This window comes from Macaca fascicularis, chromosome 2, assembly GCF_037993035.2.
Source record: "Macaca fascicularis isolate 582-1 chromosome 2, T2T-MFA8v1.1".
In the NCBI taxonomy this organism is placed as follows: domain Eukaryota; kingdom Metazoa; phylum Chordata; class Mammalia; order Primates; family Cercopithecidae; genus Macaca; species Macaca fascicularis.
In genome coordinates, this window is record NC_088376.1 from 5123277 (window position 1) to 5150208 (window position 26932).

The window sequence follows — 26932 nt, forward strand, 5'->3', positions numbered from 1 at the left end:
TAACACCCCAAATTCAGAAATAAGGGAAAAGAGATTATCTTCAGGGAAGTAAACTTTTAAAAATGGAAACTTTAAAACTTTTCAAATATTTAACGAAGCCTGTAGAGAAATGCAACATTTTCTTAAAGAGACAAACTGACTTCTAGGCCAAAAAGATTGCACTGTACTTCGATTAAAAGAATTAATGTGTTTAAAAAAGACATGTGCCAGCCAGGGTGGGAGATGGTCAAAGAAGACTCCAGAACCTGTTTTAAGTACTGTGCTTGCACATGGCTCTGTTAGCAGGTCAGTCATGACGGTGGAGATGGTGTCACTGGGGAGAGAATGCACTCTTCATACCAACCCATGTATTTGTCTGGTTAGTATGACAGCAGCATACATCTCTCTCTCTCGTTAATCCTAGTCTCTGAGATCTGCTTAAATGGAATATTCCCTATGAGAGATGGTTCTGCTGGTAGTTTCTGGGACTGGAAGGCTGAGAACCACTCTCAGGACTAATAGGCCCCTAGGTGGTGACATTGCCCTCTGGCGCTTCTTTGGGGACAGGAGTGTTCTGCTCCAGCGGACACCTCACCTGCATTTCCACCCACTTGTGTCTTCATACTTCTACATTCGTTAAGTGCTGACTTGGTGTCAGGCCCTAAGTTCAAGTACTGAGGGTAAACTCTGGAAGACAAGCCTTGATTCAATCTCATGAAACCTCTAGAGCAGGATCTTTTCTAGGCCATGGGATCCTCCCTAAATATCCATGAAGATGTTTGTGTGTAAGTGTGTATTTCTTTGAGGAGAGGGTCTACAGATACTGAGAAGGTTCTATTAGTTGAGATGGTTTAAAACATTGCTCCGAAGAGCAGAATTTGGCTCCTTGAGCATAGAAGCTCTGCAGGAGACAAGGCCTGGACACCTGGACCAAAGTTTAAGCCCTGAGAGATGCAAAGGACCTGGATGCCCATGGACAGAGGAAGAAGAATGTGTGGGTAGGGAAGGGATAAAGAAAGGGACAGTGTGCCGATCCATAATGCACGTAGCCTGCCATGAACTTGACTATTTGTGTGATATTCTTTTGACGTTTTCCCAGTAGTCTTTTTTTTTTTCTAACTGATCCCTTTCTGTGGGAGGTAAGAGTGGATGGAGTGCAGGGTAGCAAGGACACTTCCCTCCAGCATACCCAGGGACATAGAAGGTACTCCATAAATGTAGGAAGGGAATTGTTATGGGATGATAATAACAGCACTGTGCTGATTTTTGCAATTTTAAACCCAATATCTGTTAATAGTCCCTTCAATGCAATTCACTTCATCTTAGTACAATTCAGTGGCACATGCCTGCCATTTGGTGGACATGTAACAAACATTTGTTAAATTGAACTGAAATAAAAGAATAAAGAAGAGCATAGGAGTAGAAATGGCCAGCCCACATCATCTTCCACATGCTGCAGAGGTCTAGACTGGAGGCCCAGTTTTGAGTTAGTTATGAGCTTTGTGGCTTGGGAAACTAATTTAATATTTTTCAACTAAGTGGGAGAGTATGTATCATATGCTTAGTGAAAGGCTATTAAGTGCCCAATAAATGTTAGCTGCTAGCACTGTTATCAATAATTAGTTGTTAATAATCACTATTATTGCTATTTAGGATATTATAGTAACTTTGAACTTTGGTTTTCTTAATGGAGAATTAAGATAATAATTTCTGTTTACTTTATCTTGACAGTAATCACAAAGACACTTTGGAAACTATAGACAGCCCTCACTGCATAGCCCATAAAAGAAAGCATGGTAACAGAGGTTTTTGCTGTAAGAACAGAGTAACTCAGGCATATTACATGGGGGCTCAACTGACTGGCAATACAAGGAAACTTTTAAATATAATATTTTAAAAAGATGAAAAAATGGCTGGGTAGGAAGGTAGAAGTTGATCTATGCCAAAGTGTTGAAACAGAAAAAGCACATGGGAAAGAACGGTAGCTGTACTCAGGGCAAGTAAGGAAATTAAGACTGGGACACTGCTCTGTGTGGGACTAAGAGAGCATTGCTGCCAGTGTGATGAGGGGACAGAGCCATTCCAGGCTTGGCATCTGGACAGCAATAGCTTGAGCTTGGAGCAGAAGAGTATTCATGTCGGAATCTACATTCTACTTTGCAAAATTAGTTAAGAGATCATTTCTGAGTTAATGAGAACATTTTATCGGTTATGCCAAATTTGGACAATGCTTAAGAAAGCCATTCAGCACCTGTATGTGTTGCTAATAATAGAAAGGAACCTCATGTTTACACACAGAAGCAACCTTCAGCCAAGCATCACAGAACCTTTCCTGGCAATGTAATCTTTATCAGGTGAGATAGAGAAGTTGATAGAAGTTTTATGTTCCAGCTCCCTTGTTATCCTAAGAGACAATTCTAGCAAGAGCATAACTATTGACACTAGGAATTCTTGTACCTAACTGCCAATAAACTGAGGGATAGAATTTCAGGTCTATTTCAGGGACACATGATCAAGCAATAGCAGCAACAGCCGTAGTAAATGCTTACATAGGACAACAACCCTGTCACGTGGGTAGTATTACTATCCCATTTTGTGGAAGACAAACAGGGATAAAGAGGTCAGACAATGTACCGAAAAATCACACGCCCAGTAAGTGGCAGAGCTAGTCTCTGAATCCAAAGAGTCTTGGTCCAGAGAATGTGCTTTTAATCAGGACACTCTACTACCTCTCAATTTTAGCCATCATAACCAGTATAAAGTATACCCATGACTTTGTGGGATAAAGCTGTGGGACTAAGATCATAAACTTCAGGGGCCGTTTTCTATTCTATCTCAGAATTTCCTTGGAAGGAAGACGTCTGTCTAGAGTATACGTTTATTAGAGGTGAGACTCTTGTCTCGTATATATCCTCTGGGGTCTAATAATATCCTCTCATGATGCATCAGTGCTCAGTAGAATGAGTTGAAGTAAACCAAATAGTCCCTCTGGTGTTTTTCCCCTTGACATAAAATTGTTTGTTACTGAATGAGGAAGGAACGTGGGAAGGCACAACTCTAACCCAAACTCCCAAGGGTAACTTAGCCTTTGCTTGTTAATCCTCTTGTGGTCAAATACTTTCACCCAATCCTGACTCAGATCTCAAGGCCTGGTTCTTTTCTCTCCCTCTCCTGTGTCTGCTGATGCCAGCCAAGGGAATCTCTTGGTACTGCCGTCGGCTAGCCAGCTGACAGACCTGGGTTGGAATCTTAGCAGTGGAACGTTCTAGCTGTGTGGCCTTGGGCAGGTCATCCCATTCCTCCACTCTAAGCTGAGTCTCACCATGTATGAAATGAGGATAATTATCTCACTTCGTGGAAAACACAGGGATGCTTGGGAGACTTAAATAAGACGACACATCTAAACACCTGGCACGGTGCTTGGCACAGGGTAGCAAGGTGCTCAAAGGATTGAAACTGGTGTTCTAGTTAGACTGGGACTTCCTTGCTTCCTGGAATCATGTCTTATACTTCTTTGTCGAGATTTCCTCTCCACTCTGTCCATCCCTCACCCTGCCCTCTCCTCACCCTCCTCAACTCCTTCACTTCTGCCTCCATTTCCATCACTAAAATCAGTATTTGTTCATTTATTGCTTATTGTGCCTAACCAATATTTGGGATCTTTTTGATTCTGTCCCAGGAGATATTTGGCTATCGGACTCAAGGCTGCCGGAAAAGTCTCTGCCTTGCCGGATCCATCTTCTCATTTGGAATCCTCCCCTTGGTGTTTTACTGGAGACCAGCGTGGCATGTATGGGCACATTGTGTCCCATGTTCCTTGCAAGAAGCAGACACTGTGTTGCTGAGGACAACAGTAAGTGTGTACCTGGTTATGTAGCTGGTACCCCCCTTTTGTTTCTGAACAATGTGTTTTGAGATGACTGGAGGGAGATGTGCATAAGACAGGAAGCAGGTGGACGCTTCAAGATAGCCTTGCATCTAGCAGGAATTCGATAATTTGTGTATGGTCAATAGCAAAGACATGGAACAAACCTAAATGCCCATCAATGATAGACTGGATGAATAAAATGTGGTACATGTACACCATGGAATACTCTGTAGCCATAATAAAGAACAAAATCATGTCGTTTTCAGGACATGGATGGAGCTGAAGCCATTATCCTTAGCAAACTAATGCAGAAACAGAAAATCAAATACCTCATGTTGTCACTTATAAGAGGGAGCTAAATAATAACACATGGACACATGGAAGGGAACGACACATATTGGGGTTTGTCAGAAGATGGAGGGTGGGAGGAGGGAGAGGATCAGGAAAAACAATTAATGGGTACTAAGCTTAATACATGGGTGATAAAATAATCTGTACAACAAACCCCCGTGAAGCAAGTTTACCTATATAACAAACCTGCACGTGTACCCCTATCTTAAAATATAAGTTAAATAAAAAATTGTGGATGGCAAGGTTTGATTAAGAAGAGCTATTTCACAATATATTTCTTTTAAAATTGTGAGTTTTGTGAATGCTAGAGCAGGGAACAACCATGTTAATAGCTAAAAATAACAGGAAGTGTGAAGTAGTCAAGTCAGGGTATAGGCTACTAGGTTCCCACTGACCCTTCCTCTCGATTCCTGATATAACCCACTCCCTGCACTGGAGTGACCCCTGAAGAAAAGAAGGGAAGGCGTGGGGAGCATCCCTCTGAGGAGGATGCTGTGTGTCCCAGTTGATTGATGACAGCGTGTCACATTCTGCAGATACACTAGGGTAAAAAATGCAGCCATCTTGCCCTTGAGGTCATTGCCTCTCTCTGTTCATAAAAGCCCCTGGCTTTGGGTGGGTTTCCCTGTATTTGCTTGCATACCAATTCCTCACAGCACTCATAGCACTCAGACAACGTGCATCATCCCTGCGGGACTGTCAGCTTCTCAAAGGAAGTGACCATTTCTAAGTTGTTAATTGCTGCACCCCCAGTTCCTGCATGTGATAGTGACCCTGTGACTATGTGGTGGCTGACGGGCCGAAGTGGATGTTTCTGTTAAAGACAGTGAAAGGACAGTCTCTAGAGGACTCTCTTCTGGTTGACTTTTACGGAGTGTTTATAAGAATGCATCGGTCCAAATGACCCAGAATGACAACCACATTCTTGATACATCAACCTCTGTTGGGAGTTTAGCTTCCTTTTATATATAACTATCTCTCTAGGTCCATATTCTATTTAATGCAGTGAGAGAGGAGGATAGCAATAAGCCTTATAACTGGCCAGAAAAATCTACATTTCAATCTGAAATCTAACAGAGATGAGGCTAAACTCCCATGAAACTGAGAACTGGAGGAAGTTGGTCTCAGTTGACTTGTTCCATTGGGACCAGCCTCACCTTTCATTTCTGGATCTTGGTCCCTTCAAAAAATACTTCTTCTGGCCAGGGGTGGTGGCTTACACCTGTAATCCCAGCACTTTGGGAGGCCAAGGTGGGTGGATGACCTGAGCTCAGGAGTTCGAGACCAGCCTGACCAACATGGAAAAACCCCGTCTCTACTAAAAGTACAAAATTGTCGGGCGTGGTAGCGCATGCCTGTAATCCCAGCTACTCGGGAGGCTGAGGCAGGAGACTCTCTTGAACCCAAGAAGCGGAGGTTGCAGTGAGCCGAGATCGTGCCATTGCACTCCAGCCTGGTCAACAAGAGCTAAACTCTGTCTCAAAAAATAAAAATAAAAAACAAAGAAAAGAAAAGAAATACTTGTTCTTTGTTCTAGCTTAGCTGATACAAGTGATAATTGGGGCATCTTCCCACAAGTTCGGGTTCAACTATAATTTCACTAGAGATTCTTGGAGAATAAGCTTTAAGACTTGAAGGAAGCAAGAGATTATTGTGGAATAAGAGCAAGTAATATTGGTGATGTTGAGCTGGAGCTGTGCTTTGCTGATGCCTCGTGTCATCCTTCCTGAAGACTCACAGGATGTGTACAAAAGAAGAGTGCGTGGCACCCCACATAAGACTTCTTCATTTGATGGGGGAGGAAACGGGGCTAGAGAGGTGACACGATTTCCCCTAGCCCACGTGTGAGTGAGGGGCCTCACTAGGACTAAGTCCCAAGAGTCCTGGCTCCTAGTCAAGGACTTTTCCACTGAACTGTATTTAGACCAGGGTTCCCACACTTCAATTGGCATCTGAATAATCTAGAGAGACTATCAGAACAGCTTGCTGGGTCCTAGTCCCAGAGACTCTAGTTCATTAGATTTGGATTGAGACCCAAGAATTTGCATTTTGACAGGTTCTCAAGTGATGCTAATGATTCTGGTAAGGGGCCATATTTAGAGAAAAACTGCTGTAACTAGTTTTCACTTCCATTTGGAAGCTCGCTTGTTCACTTGGTCCTTGGGAGAGAAATAGAGACCTAGACATTTGATTGATGGCTCAGACGGTATATATTTATCATCTGAAAGAGAAGAATCCAGATTTAGTGAAGTGTTATGAGTGGCCCTCCCATACACAGCCTGAGTGCCTTTCTGGGGCAGGGGTAAAATTTGCTTTCCGGGGCTCAGAGCAGGGGCATGAGTATCTATGGAAGACTCCATTTGGGCCCTTTTATAGATCAAACCCTCCAAGGGAACTTAAGAATCTATCAGACTATTGTTTTTTTTTTTTTTTTTTTGAGACGGAGTCTCGCTCTGCTGCCCAGGCTGGAGTGCAGTGGCCGAATCTCAGCTCACTGCAAGCTCCGCCTCCCGGGTTTATGCCATTCTCCTGCCTCAGCCTCCCGAGTAGCTGGGACTACAGGCGCCCGCCACCTCACCCGGCTAGTTTTTTGTATTTTTTAGTAGAGACGGGGTTTCACCATGTTAGCCAGGATGGTCTCGATCTCCCGACCTCGTGATCCGCCCGTCTCGGCCTCCCAAAGTGCTGGGATTACAGGCTTGAGCCACCGCGCCCGGCCCAGACTATTGTTTTCTGGCATGAACATAGTTTAACTGTACTCTACAAGTACATCTGTGTGCCCTCACCTCGTTCTCAGAGGCTAATGCTTTCGCTGCAGTAGAAACAGAACCGCGTTCTGCCTTTCAGGGTCCGTCAGCAAACTCTCCAGATCTGAGACGGTCTGCTCAGCTGAGCTGTGCTCTGAGTTGCTGGCAGAGTTATGGCACAGACAAGAATAAGAGGAAATGGGCAAGGAAATGGAAAAGGAAGGGAGGAAAATAGGTAAGAGGAAAATGAAGAGGGAGGAAAATAGGTAAGAGGAAAATGAAGAGGGAGGAAAGAGAAAAAAATCCACTAAGAGCGAATAAAAAAAGAGTGTCACTACATGAGGAGATGATGTGTTTTGGGATTTGGAGTCAAACGTTTTGATTTCTTGTCCTAGTACTTTAGGTTTGTTACGTAACTTTTCAGGACCTCAATTTCACCACTTGTAAAACGGGGCTAGTGTGAGAATGAAGGGCTGTTGTGTATGTAAAAGGAATTTGCAAACTAAAATGCATGATCAAAGACCATTTTGATTGTGTGTCTGTGTGTCATTGCTCAAGCCATTCCAAAAGTGTTGTATACAAAAGAGCTTGCTATGCACAAGGGGCACCCGTGTCTAGTGGTCTTGCTTATCTGGGTAATGTGCCTTTTCCTCATTACCCAGGAGCCTGGCATTCCCTTCTGGGACAACGGACATGAGGGAAGGTTTTCTGTGACTGGTAATCTCCAGCTCTCTTCCATACTCAGCCAGATGATCTCTCCTAGTTGCATGTAGCCAGCTTTGTAAGTGGACATATACTGGAAAGACTCAAAAAAGCTTTGGTGCCCCTGGGAGCTGCATTCCATCATCCTGCCTCTTTCTTTGCATCTTTGACAGTCTATCAAGCCCCTGTCAAATTTCACTGCCCCTCTACAGCTAATCAGAGCAGTCTAAGCCAGCTTCGGTCTTGCCTTTTTCATCTTGATTTCAACTTTAATTTTTAATTACCTGCTCTTGTGTGTCATTTTAAATGGATCTGCTATGCCAGAGACTCTCCAAATAAATGAGGTTCTAAATTAGTCTTCATGTAATTAGACAAGAACTCAATTATTTCAAACATTCTTACTATCTGAGACTTAGATAAAAATAAGCTTTGGGCACCAATAGTTTAAAAGTTTGCTGCTAAGTTATTTGCATTAAAATGACACCTTAAAAAGATTTTATTTGAATTATATTACAATAGCTGGACTATAACGATTTTCCATTAAGGAGGACTGGATGACTCCTACCTGAAAATGTGTTGCGTATCTGTTCTTCATGTTATTAAAAAATCAGTACTTGCTATTTATCATCAATCTCATGCTGGTAAGATTGCAGATCATTATCACAGATACTGATTAGGTAGTCATTTCTTTTTTTTTTTTTTTTTTTTTTTGAGACGGAGTCTCACGCTGTTGCCCAGGCTGGAGTGCAGTGGCGCGATCTCGGCTCACTGCAAGCTCCGCCTCCCGGGTTCCCGCCATTCTCCTGCCTCAGCCTCCTGAGTAGCTGGGACTACAGGCGCCCGCCACCGCGCCCGGCTAATTTTTTGTATTTTTAGTAGAGACGGGGTTTCACTGTGGTCTGGATCTCCTGACCTTGTGATCCGCCCGCCTCGGCCTCCCAAAGTGCTGGGATTACAGGCTTGAGCCACCGCGCCCGGCCGTCATTTCTTGACATTAAAAAAAAAAGAAAAAAAGACTGTGACTGAAAGTCTTCAGTACACAGTTTATTTTCAGTTCTTCTTCTCTTATTAAGGACTCCGAGAGATTTTTTCTGAAAGATAAAAGTCATTAGGTTTTTATTTTATAATTTAAAAAGTGGCATTGTGTTCATTATTCATCTACTTCTGAATTTTAACCAATATCAGTAGCAATGTCACATTTCTATGCAAATGACATGATTTATATTCGTTGTTTTGAATTCAGATGCTCCTGATGATTTTCATAGCTTCCATCTTTATTGTCATTACAAACACATTTTTCCCTTCATTGTCATTGTAGGTTACATGTTGTCAAAGACCCATGATGTGCAGAGGAGAACTTTGTGATGATTAGCAAATTGGCCTGACTCAAGGCACTTCCGTTTGATGTTTTAATGGGGAGCATTTTCGCTTCAGTTTCAATTAAAGATGTCAGGGCTAGGAGCGTTAGTTCAAAAACTTAGAAACTCTGCAAATCAGTCACGCAAATGTCATCTTAAAGTTGGCCAGCATACCAGTATTCTTGTCAGGTGGCAGCATCTGTGTTCACGGACTCCCTTACCTCCTCTCCTTCCAACTCCTCCTCTGCAACTCGGTCTCTCAGCCCATGCTTCCCACAGCAGGACCACTTTCTACTGGAACAAGACACGGTTTTGTGCCTGCTTTTACCCATGAAGTTTCTTCTGATAATTCCTTCTCCCCTCCATTCATGCATGCATTCATTCACTTTTGTTTTCAGTGAGTTAGTATTTACTACACACCAACCACGTATCAGACAGTGGCACAGGCACTGGGAACATAACTGTGAGCAACACAGATGGAAATCCTTGTCCTTACAGAGTGATTTGCTAGTGAGGAGTCAACACACACACATGCTTTCTCTTTCTCAAGTAAATGTAAAAAGTAGGTGTTGTTTCTACTTACTAAAATCTCCTCATTCCTCAGCTATATCCCCTTCTCTGTTAAGTCTTTGTTGATTCATTCTTTGCCCCAGTTCAGAAGGGAGGGAGTGAATCGCCTGTCCTGCATTAGCTCTGGGTTTTCATTTGTGACCGCTGTAGTGCTTTTTACCTTATATTAAAATACTATTCACTTTACAGTTTATAAAGCAGTATGTCATTGATTATTTAATTCTCATAACAACCCTGGAAAATGGGCATTATCATCTCCATTTTACAGATGAGGATAGAGACAGACCAAATGACTTTACAACCCAGTAAATATCAAAGCCAGGCTTTCCTTCCTTCTGTCTCTCTTTCCTACATTTGAGGAACACACATTGCATGCCAGCCAACAGTGCTGGCTCATGGGCAAGTGTGTGAGTGTGTGTGATTAATAAAACCAGGGTTCTTGACCTCATAGAGTTAGTCAGATCACTACACAAATAAATATAAAAATCCACCTCTTAAAAGTACTCCTTAGGAAAGGTTCATGGTTATGGTAGGATTATATAATAGAGATTTGTCTCAGTCAAAACAGTCAGGGAAGGCTTTCTGAGCACCAAAGGATAAGAGTTAAAAGGTGACAGTGGCTGCTGGGGCAGGCACATGGAGAGTGACGCAGGTAGAGGGAATGTGGGGGCAAAGAACTGAAACCTAAGTCTTTCTCTAAGTCCTGAGTCTTTTTTTTTCTCACTATGCTGCTTTCCTTTTTATAGCTTTTGAGCCTTTAAAATTATAAGCTTTCTATTCCTGGAACTTCTCAGCCTTTTTTTTTTTCCCCTGGACAGTCTAGATTATAAGCTTTTTGAAGACAGTGATTGTGGTTTACATTTCATTCCCCATGGCACCTAGCACATGGCCACAGCAGGGCTTAATTAATTTATCAGTTGAATTAAGTCGAATCTGTAATAAGTAGTCTCACTGTTTCTTCCAGAATTTCATCTCAAGGGTACTAAAGTGGAATGTCACAGTTGAGGAAAATAATATAGCATTATGTTTCTTTCAGGTACACATTCCTACTTCCGAATCCTGCTCTCCTACGCACTCCCCTACCCGGCCCCATTTCAGTCTGGTTTTTCATTAGACATCTTGCCAGAAATCTCTGAGATTCTGTGAGCTGACCTCTGAGAAATGACTCAATGTTAAGATAAATCGTTTTGAGGCTATTATCCTTTATAATACAGGGCCATTTATATTATGATTTAACAATTTTCTAGGTATTTACATATAGTTGTCTCATTTGGTCCTTGCCAGTAGAGATTATGTTTCTCCCATGTTACAGATGGAGGCATAGAGAAATTAAACAAAATTCTCTGGGTCCCATAGCTGTAAGATGAGAGTTGAGCTAGAGTTGGAACTAGAGGTCTAATTACTCTCTGTCCAGTGACCAGATTCTACAGAGACAGCGTTGTGAAGTGGTTTAAGAATAAACTCTAGATTCTGAGCACCTGGATTTGATTCCCAGCACTGCTCTTGACCTTGGGCAGTGTATTTGCCTGCTAGGCTTCTATAGCAGAATACCACACACTGGGTTTTGCTGAAACAAGGGAAATTTATTGTTTCATAGTTGTGGGAGCCGAAAGTCCAAGATCTAGGGCCAGCAGAGTTGGTTTCTGGTGAGGCCTCTCTTCCTGGCTTGAAGAAGGCTGTCTTCTCACTGTGTCTTCATGGGGTCTCTTCTCTGTGCTCTTGCACTCCTGGTGTCTCTTCATCTCATATGGACGTTAGTCCTGTTGGATTAGTGTGTCCCCTTATGGCCTCTTTCAACATTAATTACCTTCTTAAAGGATTTATCTCCAGATATATTGGGGGTGAGGGCTTCAACACATGAATTTTGAGGGGACACAACTCAATTCATAACAGACAGGTTATTTAACCTCTTTTTGCCTCCATTTTTTTTCTGTTAACTGAGGCTAGTAATAATACCTGTCTCCTTGTGAGGACTAAGCATGTAATATGTGTAAAGTTCTGAAATAAAGACTGCTTGGCATGCAGGCATTCCATGGGCATTAGTCAACTTTTTACTACACACTATATCTCCAGAAGTTTCAGTCAATGAACTGGCTAATCCACTGCTCCATTTCCCCTCAGAAAACAACTACAAAAATGAGCAAGCCCCAAATCCTGGTCTCTCCAAAAAATGTATACTGAGTTTTCTAGATTTCCTTGTTTTGTATACAAACATAAACATAGGCTTTGCTTTGTTAATAACCTCATTGTGTTGTCCCTCCCTCCTCTTTTTTTTTGGACAACATATACTGAGATAATAATTATTGTGAGAATTTCTCCAAAACTTAGAACTTTATGTATCTTATAACTAAATCCTATATTCTAGCCAATGTCATCTTTTTTCCAAGCTAAAAAACATTGGGAATATGAGGTCAGGATGTTAAGAGCATCAGCGAGTCTGGCCAAGAGAGGGAAAGAGAAAGAAAAAAAATGAAAGATATAAAAATGAAAGAATTATACCAAAGTTATGGGCCTATAAAGGCAGTGCAGTGTTTTAGAATAGCCTGAGAAATTTATTATTACATTATCCATAATCCTCTAGGTATTTCACCTTAGCTAGAGTTTAGCGTTTTAGCATTGCAACGTATCCATCTCCAGGAGAAAATTACTCATTTTCTGATGTCTCATTGGAATTTTGAAATGGGTTCTTCTTAAGGCAAGCTCAGAATTATATTTTTTTGTGTAGTGAACTACACAAGAGAAGTCACAGCATTGGCCTGAACTTGAAATGACCATTATATTGCTTTTAAATTTCAAGGGATGAGGTTCTTATGGTAAAAGGATAGAATTAGGTAAGCAAGATGTGTTAGTCTCTTCTCACGCTGCTAATAAAGACATACCCGAGACTGGGTAATTTATAAAAGAACGAGGTTTGACTCACAGGTCAGCATGGCTGGGGAGGCCTCAGGAAACTTGCAATCATGGTGGAAGGGGAAGCAAACACATCCTTCTTCACATGCCGGCAGCAAGGAGAAATGCCAAGCAAAAAGGGGAAAGCCCTTTATAAAACCATCAGATCCTGCGATAACTCACTCACTATCATGAGAACAGCATGAGTGTAACTGCCCCCATGATTAAATTACCTCCCACTGGGTCCCTCTCATGACATGTGGGGATTATGGGAAATATAATTCAAGATGAGATTTGGATGGGGACACAGCCAAGCCATATCACGAGATAACTTGCTTCATTCAAATCTAAAAGTTTATCTGGCATTTCCAGGGTCAGAAAGTACAAAGCCATAGGAAATAAAAAATGTCCAGGTTTCTTCCTCTGTTTTTCAGTCCAGGTCAAACACTGGTCCTTTTTGTGCATTTGACTTTTGAAATGCACTCTGGAATTCTTGTAAAACCTATTTTTTTTAGAGTTCAAGGACTGATCTGGTTAATATTTTTGATAAAGAGGAGGTAAAGCCTTCTCAATGAGACCTGAGGTTTGCAAAAAGTCCAGATTTGCCAGGCAAGCACTTTGGATTATTTGCATTATAAACCAATTATTTAAAATGGTAGCTCCTCTGGTACATTTAGGTATTTTACAAATCATTACCTGCTTTGAGGAGAGCTGGGAAACAGACTAAAGTAGAAAAAGCCATTTCCAGGTAAAGATGCTGCTTTTCCACAAAGGAAAAATTGAGAGACTTTTAGAATTTCCTCAAAGGGAGAGTAAGTTCCTACTTACAGAAAGATCTCAGAAACAACGTGCTATGAAAAATGAGGCACAGAACCATACCATCTATTGCCTCCCTGCTATGGGGCAAACCTTGGATCAGACACATTATGTATTATTTCATTTAATCCTTCAAACATCCATGAAATTTGGTATTATCTCCATTTTCTAAATAAAGAAAATTAGCTTCAGACAGCTGTAAGACAGTTTAGAGCTGGGATTTGAGTTCAGGCCTGAAGCCTGTGCTCTTTCCATATTCAACAATCCCAGAATGAAAAAAGAGAAGTCAATGATTTTGCTTGAAGTCACCACTTCACATTGGTGTACTTTCCTTCCATTTCTTTGCTTTTTTCCCCTTAAAAAGCTGGGTGATTTGACAGAGTCCTCAACAGGGTAATATATAAGAAAGAAGTCAGTGTCACTCCCCTACTCTAAGCAAAAGGGTCATCTAGCTGCCCTATCTTTTATTTTTTCTATATAATTCTACTTTGTATCATACAGAATTATGAGTTATTGGGGTTAGGAGTAAATGGGGATGACAGGAAATGAGCTTAAAGGCAAATATATCCAAGCACCTTTGATTTGGTAATATTATGAACTATAAGAAGATATAGGTATATAGGTGAATGTCAGTTTTTAATACACACCTAGACTAAGGCATACAGTTGGTGCACTGGGTTAATATGGCCTTTGAGAACTTGAACACTTTGCTTTTCCCCTTTTAGGCACTACCGTCTGGAGGTCTGTCTGTTGTCACACAGGGCCAGAGGGTGACAGCTTGACTTCAGGAATTAGGTTCTATGCTGTCAGGAGAGCACATTGTGAGAAACTGGATACTATTTGTCACTTGGTGCGGAATTCAAGGTGATTTTTACATGCCAGCCATAGACACCATGGGACAACTTGTTGAAATAAAGAGAAGGGGCCAAGATTTGGAATGGAAAGATCTGGACTCAAGTCTCAGTTTTATTCCTACTACCAATTTCAGACTAGCTTGAGTAATTCTTAGCCTTGCTGATGATCAGTTTTCTCATCTGCAAAATGGAGATAATTATAATACCAACATTAGAGAATTGTAAGCCTAAAATAAGATAACATAACAAAATTTCTACAAACTGCTATATAATCATATGAAAATTAGTTGTTAATATTATTTTAATTCACTGGAGATGATTATTAGTTGCTGTCTTCCTAATTGTCCTCACTTGGTGGCCAGAGGTCTCTGATCTTGATGGCTCTTTTATGATTTGTGTTCCTGTTTACCTACAAATTATACATTTTCTTACCAAATTTGTCATTGAAACTATGTTCTTTAGAAGTCCCAGTTCAGGCTCGACATAAAAATGGCAGTCCAATCAAATTATATTTTTTAGCAAAACTGTAGAATAAAGTGGAAGGTTGGAGGGGACTCGAGGAGGCAAGCAAGAGTGGGGATGTGACTGTTAAGTCCCTGCTCTAATAGTTACCAAGTATGTCTTTCTTTCCATGCCAACTAAATGGGAGAATAATTAACTGCAACAATTCCATAGGGGTTTTGACATTAAATGAAATAATACGTATGTGGCATTATGTGCTAGGAACACAGTAAGTGTGAAATAAATATTAACTATTATTAGAAATGGGAAGTTCTTATTTAAAAACTGCTTTGATGAAATCAAAAGCAAAGCTATATAATGCTGAACTGTGTCAAGGTTTGTTCAAGAGAGTTGGTTGCCTACTCTACCATACCTAGACCATGTCTGTCAGATCACTGGCTTAGTCATTGAAAATTTAGCTCCCTTCCACCATTCTTAGGCTCATCATTCTTAACTCCATACAATTTAATTTGAATTGACTTAGTCACCTTTTTTTTTTTTTTAAATCCATAGGATAACAGCCAATTTCACTGGCTTTTAAAATTGATTCATTAACATTCCAATTTCTATTAAGGTTTTGTTGGCTTCCTTCCCTTCTTCATCTCTCTCTCTCTCTCTCTCTGTCTCTCTCTCTCCCTTTTTCACACACACACACACACACACACACACATATGCACACAGAATCTGTGCAAAGCCTGGCTGAAGTACAGACATGTGTCACACACAATTCTCACCCACAGTCCAAGAGAAGTGGTAAGGTGGATAGGCAAAGGGTAAAATGTGTTGGGAATCTCGAGAACACTGATGACTTAGAGGAGAGATCACCCAGAGAAATTAGGGAGGTTCTCAGGACATGAACTCTGACCTGGACCCTGAAGGATGGTAGACTCCAGCCATGTAAAGACTTAAGGAGAAGAGAGAAGAATATGTACTACAGGCAAGGAGGCAGCAGGAGCAAAGGCTTCCAGATGGTCTCCTCTTAGGAGGACCAATATAAGAGATTAGCTACAATGATTGTATCTTCCCCTCCCTGCCTTTTGCAGAGTCAGCTAGGGCACTCTTCATAGCAAAAGTGGGTGTGGTGGTGGACACAATTCCCAGCTCTGACCTACATTTCCCAAGCATCACATTGTTCCCACGTTTGACTTTTTCTTTTATACTTCTTAAATCCTGAGGTTTATCAGTCATCTGAGTGGGTTTTATGTCTAGTATTTACCCGTTCAGATAATAACCACTGTCAGATCAGTCTCTAAGGGACCATTGTGGTATCTGTTTCTCAATCCTGTGCTTCTCCCTCTAATTTTACTCTGTGATGAAGTAATCAGTGAACTGCAAAGGGAAGCAGTTTTAATTAGGGTCATGCAATAAGGTGCCTTCTTCAACCACACCTGTGCTAACATCTTGACAATTACCTTGGGCAGGTTCAGTACATAGATTCAGTCTTTTTCATCCATTCTTCGGACTCTTACTGAGCAGGTCTCAGTGCTCCACATGAATGGGGATAAGGAACAATAGAACATGGTCCCTACATTCCAGGTAGTCTAGAAGAACTAAGAGAATACAGGCAAAAAGTGATTAAGACCACAAGAGAGGGACACTTAACATGTTTTTGAAGTTAACAAAGTGACAGGTTTTGTTTTTTTTCCCCCTGGTGGAAGGGTGTTAATGAGGCTGTTCTGTAGGGGGTGGAATTTGAGTTAAGCCTCGAAAGATGGGGATAGTCATCAGGCCATGGGCTGAAAGGTGATGCAGTGAACTAGTTCTTACCTGCGAATGAGCCTCCTGACCCTCAAGCTTTGTTACGTGTCAGTGCCTCATCTTCATATCCAGATTCCTCAATCAATGATGACAGGTCATTTTCCCTCAAGGTTCTATATCCATCATCTTTCAGAGACAAACCATTCTGTCTGGAATGTTCACGAACTCCAAACACTTACAGAATTATATTAAAAGGATGTTTTTCAGGTTGAATTTTAGCCTGCTGACCTCTCTTAACTTCATGGGGCTTTTGATGTCTATCTCCTCAGGATGAATTCCAAATTTACTCTTGGAAAAAGGTAATATGGATCTACCTGTCAGCATTAAACAGCGCATTTGGTCTCACTCCTGACCACCCTGTCATTACAGATGAGGAGTATATCATAAACAGAGCCATAAGAAAGCCAGACCTAAAGGTAAGTCAACGGATGGCTACTGCTGATGCCGGAGAGATTTCACCCTTTTCCCCTCAAGTGTAAAGTTAAATGCAGCTCCTCCATGGTGCCAATCCTCATTTGATAGTGTATATTTAAAACGTGAACTTTGGAGCCAGACAGTTCAAATCTCAGCTTCATCCTTCTAAATAGTGCAACCATTGATCTTAACTCTGCTGAGCCTGTTTTCTCATCTACAAGATGATGATAATAATGTCTATTTCTAATATTAATTGATAAAATTCAATAAATTTAGAAATACAAAGATTAAAGTAGTTCCAGGTATATAGCAGATGCTCAATACATACTTGTTCTGTTTTCTTTTCCTTTCTTAGAGGTAGGATCTCACTATGTTGCAGTGGCTATTCACAGGCACATGATTATAATACACTGCAGCCTCAAACTCCTGGGCTCAAGTGATCCTCCTGCCTCAGCCTCCCTAATAGCTGGGATTACAGGCATGTACTGCCCAGCCCAGTTCTTACATATTAGCTTTTAATAGTATTGTGCCCTATATTACAATCTATGTAACCGGGTTAATCTTATATTAAAGGTAATCACCCAGGGATATCCCAGGAGGTTTGCTTATGCCTGCAAATATGACCTTATTTGAATTCTTGTCATTCAAATGTATTTGGGTTGCTCCGTCTTCACCCTATTAAATTAGTTCTGCTTGGATTATGACTAGTTAACATTCATATTAAAAACATTTTGTAAGACAGAATGTTTTCTCTTACATTTATGTATGGGTAGTCAGCTGTTTAGTTTTATGAGCTCAAGGTCAGTTATTTAAAATAATAAAAGTAAATTATGAGCAATTTTCCTATTGTCAATTGTTATCACCCAGTTGTCTTTTTTTTTGAAATGGAGTTTCATTCTTGTTGCCCAGGCTGGAGTGCAATGGCGCTGTCGTGGCTCATTGCAACCTCTACCTCCCGGGTTCAAGCAATTCTCCTGCCTCAGCCTCCCAAGTAGCTGGGATTACAGACACCTGCCACCATACCCAGCTAATTTTTGTGTTTTTAGTAGAGACGGAGTTTCACCATGTTGACCAGGCTGGTCTTGAACTCCGGACCTCAGGTGATCAACCAACCTCAGCCTCCCAAAGTGCTGGGATTACAGGGGTGAGCTACGGTGCTCCACCTGCCCAATTGTCTTAACTGCCCAAATAAACAAAAACAAAGGAGGTCAGGTACCTCCAAATAATAGTTGCCCTAATCTGTTAGATGTCCATTCACCTGGAGAAGTAAGCTTCCCAGATAGCCTATGTTCTCATAGTTTCATTGCTCTGAAATTCTAGCATCTTTAGTAGCATCAAATAAATAAGTGAACAGATCAATGAAGAAATGGCCAAGTCAACGCACAGAATTGCAGGAGGGGCAGGGGTCTTGAAATGGAAAGTTGTGATAGGTGTACTGCCTTCATTTACCAGCTATGGCATAGGCAGTTTGGTTAGTTACTGCCTCTCTGGTCTTGAGTTTCTTATTTATAAAATAAAAGTAATACCCTCTCTTTGCCTTTCTCAGGGCTGTTATGAACATACAATGAGACGATGGGTATTAAGGTCATTTGTGAACTTCAATGAACTATGCTAGTAACAAAACTTTCATTAAAGTCAGAGGAGCTGTCACGGGCTCAGCCTTGATGACAATAACAGCATTATCAAGAGGGTAACATTTAGGGGCATTTAAAGGAGGGGTCCCCAACCCCCAGGCCACCGATCGGTGCCCTGTCCATGGACTGTTAGGAACCAGGCCGCACAGCAGGAGGTGAGCTGCCGGCAAGCTAGCAAGCATTACCGCCTGAGTTCTGCCTCCTGTCAGGTCAGCAGCAGCATGAGATTCTCATAGGAGTGAAATCCTTAATATTGTGAACTGCTCATGTGAGGGATTTAGGTTACAGTGCTCCTTATGAGAATCTAACGATTGCCTGATGATCTGAAACCATCACCCCGTCCCCAATATTCGCGAAAAAGTTGTCTTCCACAAAACCGGTCCCTGGTGCCAAAAAGGTTGGAGATCACTGGTTTAAAGGAAGTCTGAAGATTACAGCAAAGAACTATGTCAGGTTTGGAAACATAGGCTAAGAGGAGAAGCTAAGGACCATCTGGCAGAGTTGCAGGCAAAGCTAACACCCAGTGCTTAACCTGTTAAACAAGCTGCTCTTATAACATGTTCTAACAAGAAATCACAAGCAGAAAGCCCGGGGAGAGGAAATCTTCCTGATGCCTGAGCAGAAACATGAAATTCACCCCGCAGCAGAGATTTGGTTTCCTAATTGCTGTTTCCTGGTCTGAATTTCCAGGAAATGGGCAAATCAACCTCATCTCTTGCAAATATTGTGCTTAACATCCTCTTACCAGCTTCCAGAGGCTCTGAGAGTGATAGGGAAGCAGATAAACTCCCAGCAGAGACGGTTTCTCCTGGGGGAATCGCAAATGTGCTCAAAAGGTCTAGGATGGAGCCATTCTTCTCATTCTGTGAGGAATGGCTTAAGAAACTGTCGGAAGATAATGGAATTTTCTATCCTCTGGCCTGAGGTAAAACTTACCAGTAGCCTCTTTATTTCTCATTATTGCTGCCTTCATCTACAGATGTTTCATGTCTATTATGTTTTACACATTTTTCAACCTCAGTGTGTGGTTTCTGCCTCTTGATAAGAGGTTCTCAAACTGATCAGGGGCCTCACATTGGAACCACAATTTGTCCTTTAAAATTTTTCTAACACAGATTTTTGCATTTATGTAATTAATAAGTAGGCAGCCATCACTTTATACAGCTTTAATCCTGAAGTCAATGGATTTTCAGATTTTCCTTTGGGACTAGCTTGAATATGATATCCTTTGAGAGACTGAACTTTGGAGCCAGATGGGCTAGAGTTCGAATTCCTGGCAAGTTACTTAAGCAAAATGAACTTCAGGTGCAAAGTGAAGAGGAAAATAATATCTGCCCTAGCACAGGATGATGGAAAAGACTAAACATAACATGTGAAAAGTCCTAACATGCCCCCAAAATAGTAGCTGTGATTACAATCCTGCTGTATTTGCAAAATTGCAAAGAATACTGAAGAGAAAAGCAAATTGTGAGGCAAGACGCTTGAGATTCCAACATGTGTCATGATGGCTAACACGCCCTAGAGCCTGTCATTTACAAATATTTCCTTTGCAGATTGTGAAATCTGCAAATTAGAGATTGTGTGTCATTCCTACTGGCAATTCACTATAAATTGGAAATAAGATATACTTTTTAAATGCAGTATGTTGCAACCAACCTTGCTGAAATAAATCCATTCTGTAAAATAAAAAAAATACAGCATTTTACATGCTATTTGGTAAGTTTGAATGCCTCTCTGTGTGTGTATGTGTGTGTGTGTGCACACGTGCGTGCACGTGCACATGTGTACATGCACATACACCTATGGCATAGAGTTAACATTCATTTTTGGTAACCTAGACCTTGGAGCTAAGGGATTTAAACTGCATTTCTGGTTGATGTGGTTTTGCAAAGCTTTCACTCATTTATTTAATAAAAAATGTATTGAGCACTTATTTTGTGCCAGCTATATGGTCTTTCCAGTTTTAAAATGTATCTAATGGTTATAATGATGATAACATTCTTGAGCATAGAATATCTAGAGAGAAGCTGAGGTAGAACATAGACATAATCTGTCCAATTGCCTAAATGTATTCATGGGGAAACTGAAGGGCAGAAAAATTTAGTTGAAGTTCTCAAATAGCGATTTAGCAGAGTAGCTACAAAAGGAAGCTCTAGATACTGTTCCTCAACTTTGGCTGAACATTAAAATTACCTGAGGAAAATTAAAAATATTTATGCCCAGAATGCACTGCAGACAAAACAGAATCCTTGAGGGTGGGACCCAGTACAGTACAATATTACTAAACATAGTCACCCTGCTCTGCAAAAGAACAACAAAATTTATTCCTTCTCTCTAACTGTAACTTTGTACTGTTGACCAACCTTCCTCCATCCCATTGTCTATGCTGTTCCCCCCAGCCTCTGATACCCAATATTCTGCTCTCTACTTGTATGACATCAGCTGTTTTAGATTTCACAAATGAGTCAGATCCTGCAGTATTTGCCTTATGTGTCTTGCTTATTTCATTTAACATCTCTTCAGGGTTCATCCATGTTGTCAAAACTGACAGAATCTCCTTCTTTTTAAGGCCAAATAACATTCCACAAAGAAAATGTATATGTACAGTTTCTTTATCCATTCATCCATTGATAGACCCTTAGGTTAATCCATATCTTGGCTATTGTGAATATTACTGCAATAAACATGAGAGTGCAGATATTTGTCTGACATACTGATTTCTTTTCCTTTAGATATATACCTACTATTGGGATTAAGGGATCATATGATGGTTTATTTTTAATTTTATAAGGAGCCTGTATACTGTTTTTCATAATGACTGTACTAATTTATATTCCCACTAACAGTGTACAAGAGTTTCTTCTCTTTATATCCTCGCTAGCATTTGTCATTTTTTTTTTTTGTCTTTTTGATAATAGCATTTTAACTGGAGTGAGGTGATAGCTCACCGTGGTTTTCACGTTCATTTCCCTGATGACCAGTGATATTAAGCATGTTTTCATTTATCTGTGAGCCATTTGTATGTCTTCTTTTGAAAAATGTCTGTTTCGGTCTTTTGCCCATTTTCTATCAAATAGTTGTTTTGTTGCTACTGAGTTTTTTGAGTTCCTTATATATTCTGGATATTAACCCCTTGTCAGATATACAGTTTGCAAATATTTTCTTCCATTCTGTAGGTTGTCTTTTCACTTGGTTAGTTATTTCCTTTGCTGTATAGAAGCTTTTGGCTTGATGTAATTTCAATTGTCTATTTTTGTTTTGGGGTAGCTTGCACTTTTGGAGTCTTATCCAAAAAATCCTTGCCCAGATCAATGCCATGTCAGACCTTATATTTTTCTTTTAGTAGTTTTATCATTTCCCATCTTACATTTAAGTCTTTAATCTATTTCAAGTTGAGTTTTGTGTATGGTAAGATATAGGGGTCTAGCTTCATTCTTCTGCATGTGGATTGCCAGGTTTCTCATTTTGATTTATATATATATATATATATATATATATATATAGAGAGAGAGAGAGAGAGAGAGAGAGAGAGAGAGAGAGACAGAGAGAGACAGAGAGAGAGAGAGAGAGAGAGAGAGAGAGAGAGAGAGAGAGAGACAGAGTCTTGCCCTGTCTCCCAGGCTGGAGTACAGTGGCAGGGTCTCGGCTCACGGCAACCTCAGCCTCCCAGGTCCAAGCGATTCTCCTGCCTCAGCCTCCTGAGTAGCTGGGATTACAGGCACCCACCACCATGCCCAGCTAACTTTTGTACTTTTAGTAGAGATGGGGTTTTGCCATGTTGGCCAGGTTGGTCTCAAATTCCTGACCTCAAGTGATCCACTTGTCTCAGCCTCCCAAAGTGCTGGGATTACAGGCATGAGCCACCATGCCTGGCCTATCTCAGCATTATTTATTAAGGAGACCATCCTTTATTCGTTGTGTGTTCTTGGCGCCTTTGTTGAAAACTAGTTGCCTGCAAGTGTGTGAATTCATTTCTGTTTTCTCTATGTGGTCCCATTGGTCTATATGTCTATTTCTCTGCCAGCACCGTGCTGTTTTAGTTACTATCGCTTTGTAGTGAAATTTGAAGTCAGATGGTGTGATGCCTTTAGCTTTGCTCTTTTTGCTCTGTTTGCTTTGGGTATCCAGGGTCTTTTGTGGTTTCATACCAATTTTAGGATTGTTTTTCTTATTCCTGTGAAGAATATCACTGGTATTTTGATAGGAATTTAATTGAATCTGTATATTGCTTTTGACAGTATGGGCATTTTTAACAAGATTAGTTCTTTCAATCCATGAGAATGGAATATCTTTCCAATTATTTTTGTCTTCTTCAATTTCTTGCAATAATGTTTTGTAGATTTTAGTGTAGAGATTTTTCAAGACCTTGGTTAAATTTATTCCTACGTATTTTATTATTTTTTTGTAGCCGTTGCCAATGGGATAGTTTCTTGATTTCTTTTTCAGATAGTTTGCTATTAGTTATAGAAATGCTGCTGATTTTTATACATTGATTTTGTATTCTGTAACTCTACTGAATTTGTTTATTAGTTTTTTTGTGTGTGTGGAGGCTTTAGGATGTTCTATATATGATATCATGTCATCTGCCAAAAGGGGCAACTTAAGTTCTTTTCCAATTTTGATGTCTTTTACTTCTTTCTCTTGCCTAATTGCTCTGGCTAGGACTTCCTGTAATATGTTGAATAAAAGTGATGAAAACAGGCATTCTTGTCTTGTTCTAGATCTTACAGGAAAAACTTACAATATTTTCTAGTTTTGTATAATATAGCTGTTGTATAACAACAATAGCTGTTGATTTGCATGGCTTTTCTTGTGTTAAGATGCATTCCTTCTATATCTGTTTTGTTGAGTTTTTATCATGATGTTGAATTTTGTCAGATGCTTTTCTGTATTTGTTCAAATGATCATATGGTGTTTGTGTTTCATTCTGTTAATGTGATATTTTATGTATTTGTATATGTTGAATCATCCTTGTATCCCGGGATGAATTCCACATGATCATGGTAAATGATCTTTTAAATATGCTGTTAACTTTAATTTTGTTGACAACTTTTGCTTCTAGGTTTGTCAGGAATATTGACATATGGTTTTCTTTTTTGTTTTGCTCTTCTCTAGTTTTGTTATCAGGGTGAAGCATAGATGAATTTGGAAATATTTTCCCCTCTTCAATTTTTTGCAATAGTTTGAGTAGAATTGGTGTTCTTTAAATGTTTAGTAGAATTCAGCAGTGAAGCCATCAGGTACTGAGCTTTTCTTTGATGCAAGACTTTTATCACTGATTCAATCTCTGCTAATTCATCTGTTCACATTTTCTATTTTTTCATGATTCAATCTTGATAGCTTACATGTGTCCAGGAATTTTTCCATTTCTTCTAGATTTATCAAACTTGTTGGTATATAATTGTTTATAATAATCTCCTGGGTTTTTTGTATTCCTTTGTTATCATTTGTAATGTCTCTTTTTTCATTTCTGATTTTATTTGTCTTCCCTTTTTTTCTTTAGTCTGACTAGACGTTTGTTAATTTTGTTTATCTTTTAAAAAATCCAGCTCTTTGGGTTTTTTGACCTTTTGTTTTCTCGTTTTATTTACCTCTGTTCTGATCTTTATTATTTCCTTCTTTCTATTAATTTTGGATTTAGTTTGTTCTCATTTTTCCCTGAGGTGCAATGTTAGATTGTCTATTTGAGATCATTCTTTTTTGTATAGAGGTATTTATTGCTATATGCGTTCTTCTTAGAACAGCTTTTTCTGTATCCCATAGGTTTTTGATAAGCTGTGTTTTCATTTTCATTTGTCTCAAGAAATTTTGAAATTTCTCTTTTAATTTCTTTGTTGACCAAAGGTTGTTCAAGAGCATGTTGTTTAATTTGTATGTATTTGCAAAGTTTCTGAAGTTTTTCTTGCTTTTATTGATTTCTACTTTTATACTATTATAGTCAGAAAAAAATACTTGATATGATTTCAGTTTTTAAAATTTGTTAAGACTTGTTTGTGACCTAATGTATAATCTATTCTGGATACTGTTCCATGAGCAGTTGAGAAGAATGTATATTCTGCAACTGTTGAATGGAATGTTCTGTAAGTGTCTGTTAGGTCCATTTGGTCTACATTGTAGTTTAGATTTGATATTTCTTTGTTAATTTTCTGTCTGGATGATCTGTTCTTTGCTGTGAGTGAGGTGTTGAAATTCTCTACTATCATTGTGTTGCAGTCAATTTCTCCCTTTGGTTTTATTAATATTTGCTTTACATATTTAGGTGCTCCCATGTTGGGTGCATACATATGAGCGTTAATCCCTTACTGAATTGACTCCTTTGTCATTATGCAATGATCTTCTTTGTCTCTTTTTATAGTTTTAATTTAAAGTGTATCTTATCTGACATAAGTATAAGTATTTCTAATCTCTTCTGGTTTCCATTTTCATGGAATGTCTTCTTCCATTCTTTCATTTTCATCCTATGTATGTTATTACTAGTTAAATGATTCTTCATAGGTTGCATATAGTTGGGTCTTTTTATGTTAGAAAGAAAAATGACTGGGCACTGCTTTTCATTAAAAAGAAAACTTTACTGAGGACTTCTGTAACCTCATTATTTGTCTAAGTAATTTCTTCTCAACTCCGGTATCAATACTTCGGTTTCAGTTTGTCTTTCTAGCTTCGTTCTTCATTCTACAAATAGGCGTGCTCACTGGCCTTCTTCCCCCAAACTAACTTGTGAGCAATCTCTTTAAAATACTTTCTATTTTCTCATCTGAGTAAAAGTCTTCTAATCCTTCAACACTGTAACTCATACATCATCTCCATCATATTGCCTTCCATCATCTTCTCTCTCTTTATGTCTATAGCATTTCAAAAACGTATTTTTTATTTTATTATGTTTTAATTTTTTTGACATGTACATATTGGACTCTATGTCTTTTTTTTTTGGAAATTTTTCCTTCTTAGTTTATAAAGTAGTAGAATGCAGAGACTAAGTTTTATTCATATATATTTTTCTATACAGTAGGTCCGTGATACATGTTGATTAAATGATGACTTCTAATAAAGAGTACCATTTGTATAGTAGAAAAGCAAAGGATAAGTTAGAAAAGGATAAAATCTTAAATAAGTATGTTAAAGTTTTATCTTTGCTTTTTAAACAAATGCTTCTTTAGCCACTGGTTGCTGTTTATTCTCTGATCCTCAAACTAGAGGTTTTCTTAGTACTTTTCTTTTGCAGGTGAGATGCATAAAAGTGCAGAAAATAAGATATGTTTGGAACTACTTAGAAGGACAGTTCCAGAAAATTGGGTAAGTTGTTTTAGCGAGTACAGCCAAAGAAGAAAAATGTTATCTCAAAAATATTATTGCTAAATATGTTCTTTTCATTATTATTATTTTAGCTCTTTGGAAGACTGGCTCAGTTCTGCCAAGATACATCAAAAATTTGGATCAGGCTTGACAAGAGAAGAACAAGAGATTAGGTACCATGCATGTTATTGCCTATACTAGCTCAAAAGGATTATTATCAGTTAGCCAAATAGACAGCTCAGTAAATAGTTATCTTAATGGATTAATATCAGAAAATATTGTACAGCTCTATTTAGTAATTGTTAAATTAAATCTTTCACATACATTATATTACGTCATCTTCAGAGCAACCTTATGGGGCAGGTAGAACAGACATTATCACCATTTCCATACAACAAACGAGAAATCTGAGACTCAGAAAGATTTCATGGCTGGAACAAGGTCACACAGATGAGAATTAGTAGCGGAAGAACTAATTCGAGGCCCACACTCCTGGCTGCAGATGTAGTGCTCTTTCTACTCCATACAATGTTTCTCAAGGTTATTATAATATAAAGTTGAGCCAGTTTAGGTTATAATCAAGAAATACATCTTAGATCATGATAATGCAGTTAAATAATAACCATGGAGCAGCAGTAGAACACCAAGCAAGATGTGTAGCTCCACAATTCCAAATGAATTATTAGGCAGAGAAGAGAGATTTAGGGAGGGCACTGGTATGTCAAGAGTCTGTGGGCTTTGAACAAATATCTTTTCCTCCCTGGACCTTTGTTTCCCAATCATAGACAGGGGGAGAAGGACTCTTTAAAGGCCTTGCTGTTCTAAGTTTCTATGATTCACATGCTTCGCCCTTCCCCATTTCTAGTACTTTGAAGAGATGTAGAGCCTAGCAGAATCTGCATCAGCTGGGAGCTTGTTAGAAATGCATGATCTCAGACCACTTTTCATCCCGTTGAATCAGAATCTTCATTTTAACAATATTACCAAGTGAGCTATATAAATGTTAAAGTTTGAGAAGCACTGCTCTCATACATTTGACCAAGCTATTTAATCTGAGCATCGAGGTGGAAGACACAGAGAAAGCGGTTAGTGTTTTCAACAGTAATGTAACTCGTAAATGTCTTTCCTCTGCATAATCAAAGAAACACATCTCTGAGTTTTAGAGACACTGAATCAAAAAGCCGAATAGTTATGCGTG

The 26932-nt window shown here is 39.5% G+C and overlaps 1 protein-coding gene across 15 annotated transcripts in view; it reads left to right on the forward strand.

The window, feature by feature from the left end:
• ATP13A4 (ATPase 13A4) overlaps positions 1-26932 on the forward strand; it is a 160147-nt gene that overhangs the window by 38171 nt on the left and 95044 nt on the right. For 12 of the 15 annotated variants that reach the window (XR_012430574.1, XR_012430573.1, XR_012430575.1 and 9 more), the window contains 4 exons: positions 3659-3832; positions 16663-16809; positions 25664-25734; positions 25827-25907. Coding sequence is in view for 9 of the 15 variants with exons in the window: in XM_074030767.1 (XP_073886868.1) it covers positions 3659-3832; positions 16663-16809; positions 25664-25734; positions 25827-25907 (473 nt within the window). In the remaining 6 variants the exon portion in view is untranslated. The remainder of the gene's footprint in view (positions 1-3658; positions 3833-16662; positions 16810-25663; positions 25735-25826; positions 25908-26932) is intronic. The other 3 variants (XM_074030768.1, XM_065539707.2, XM_065539706.2) reach the window with 1 other exon arrangement.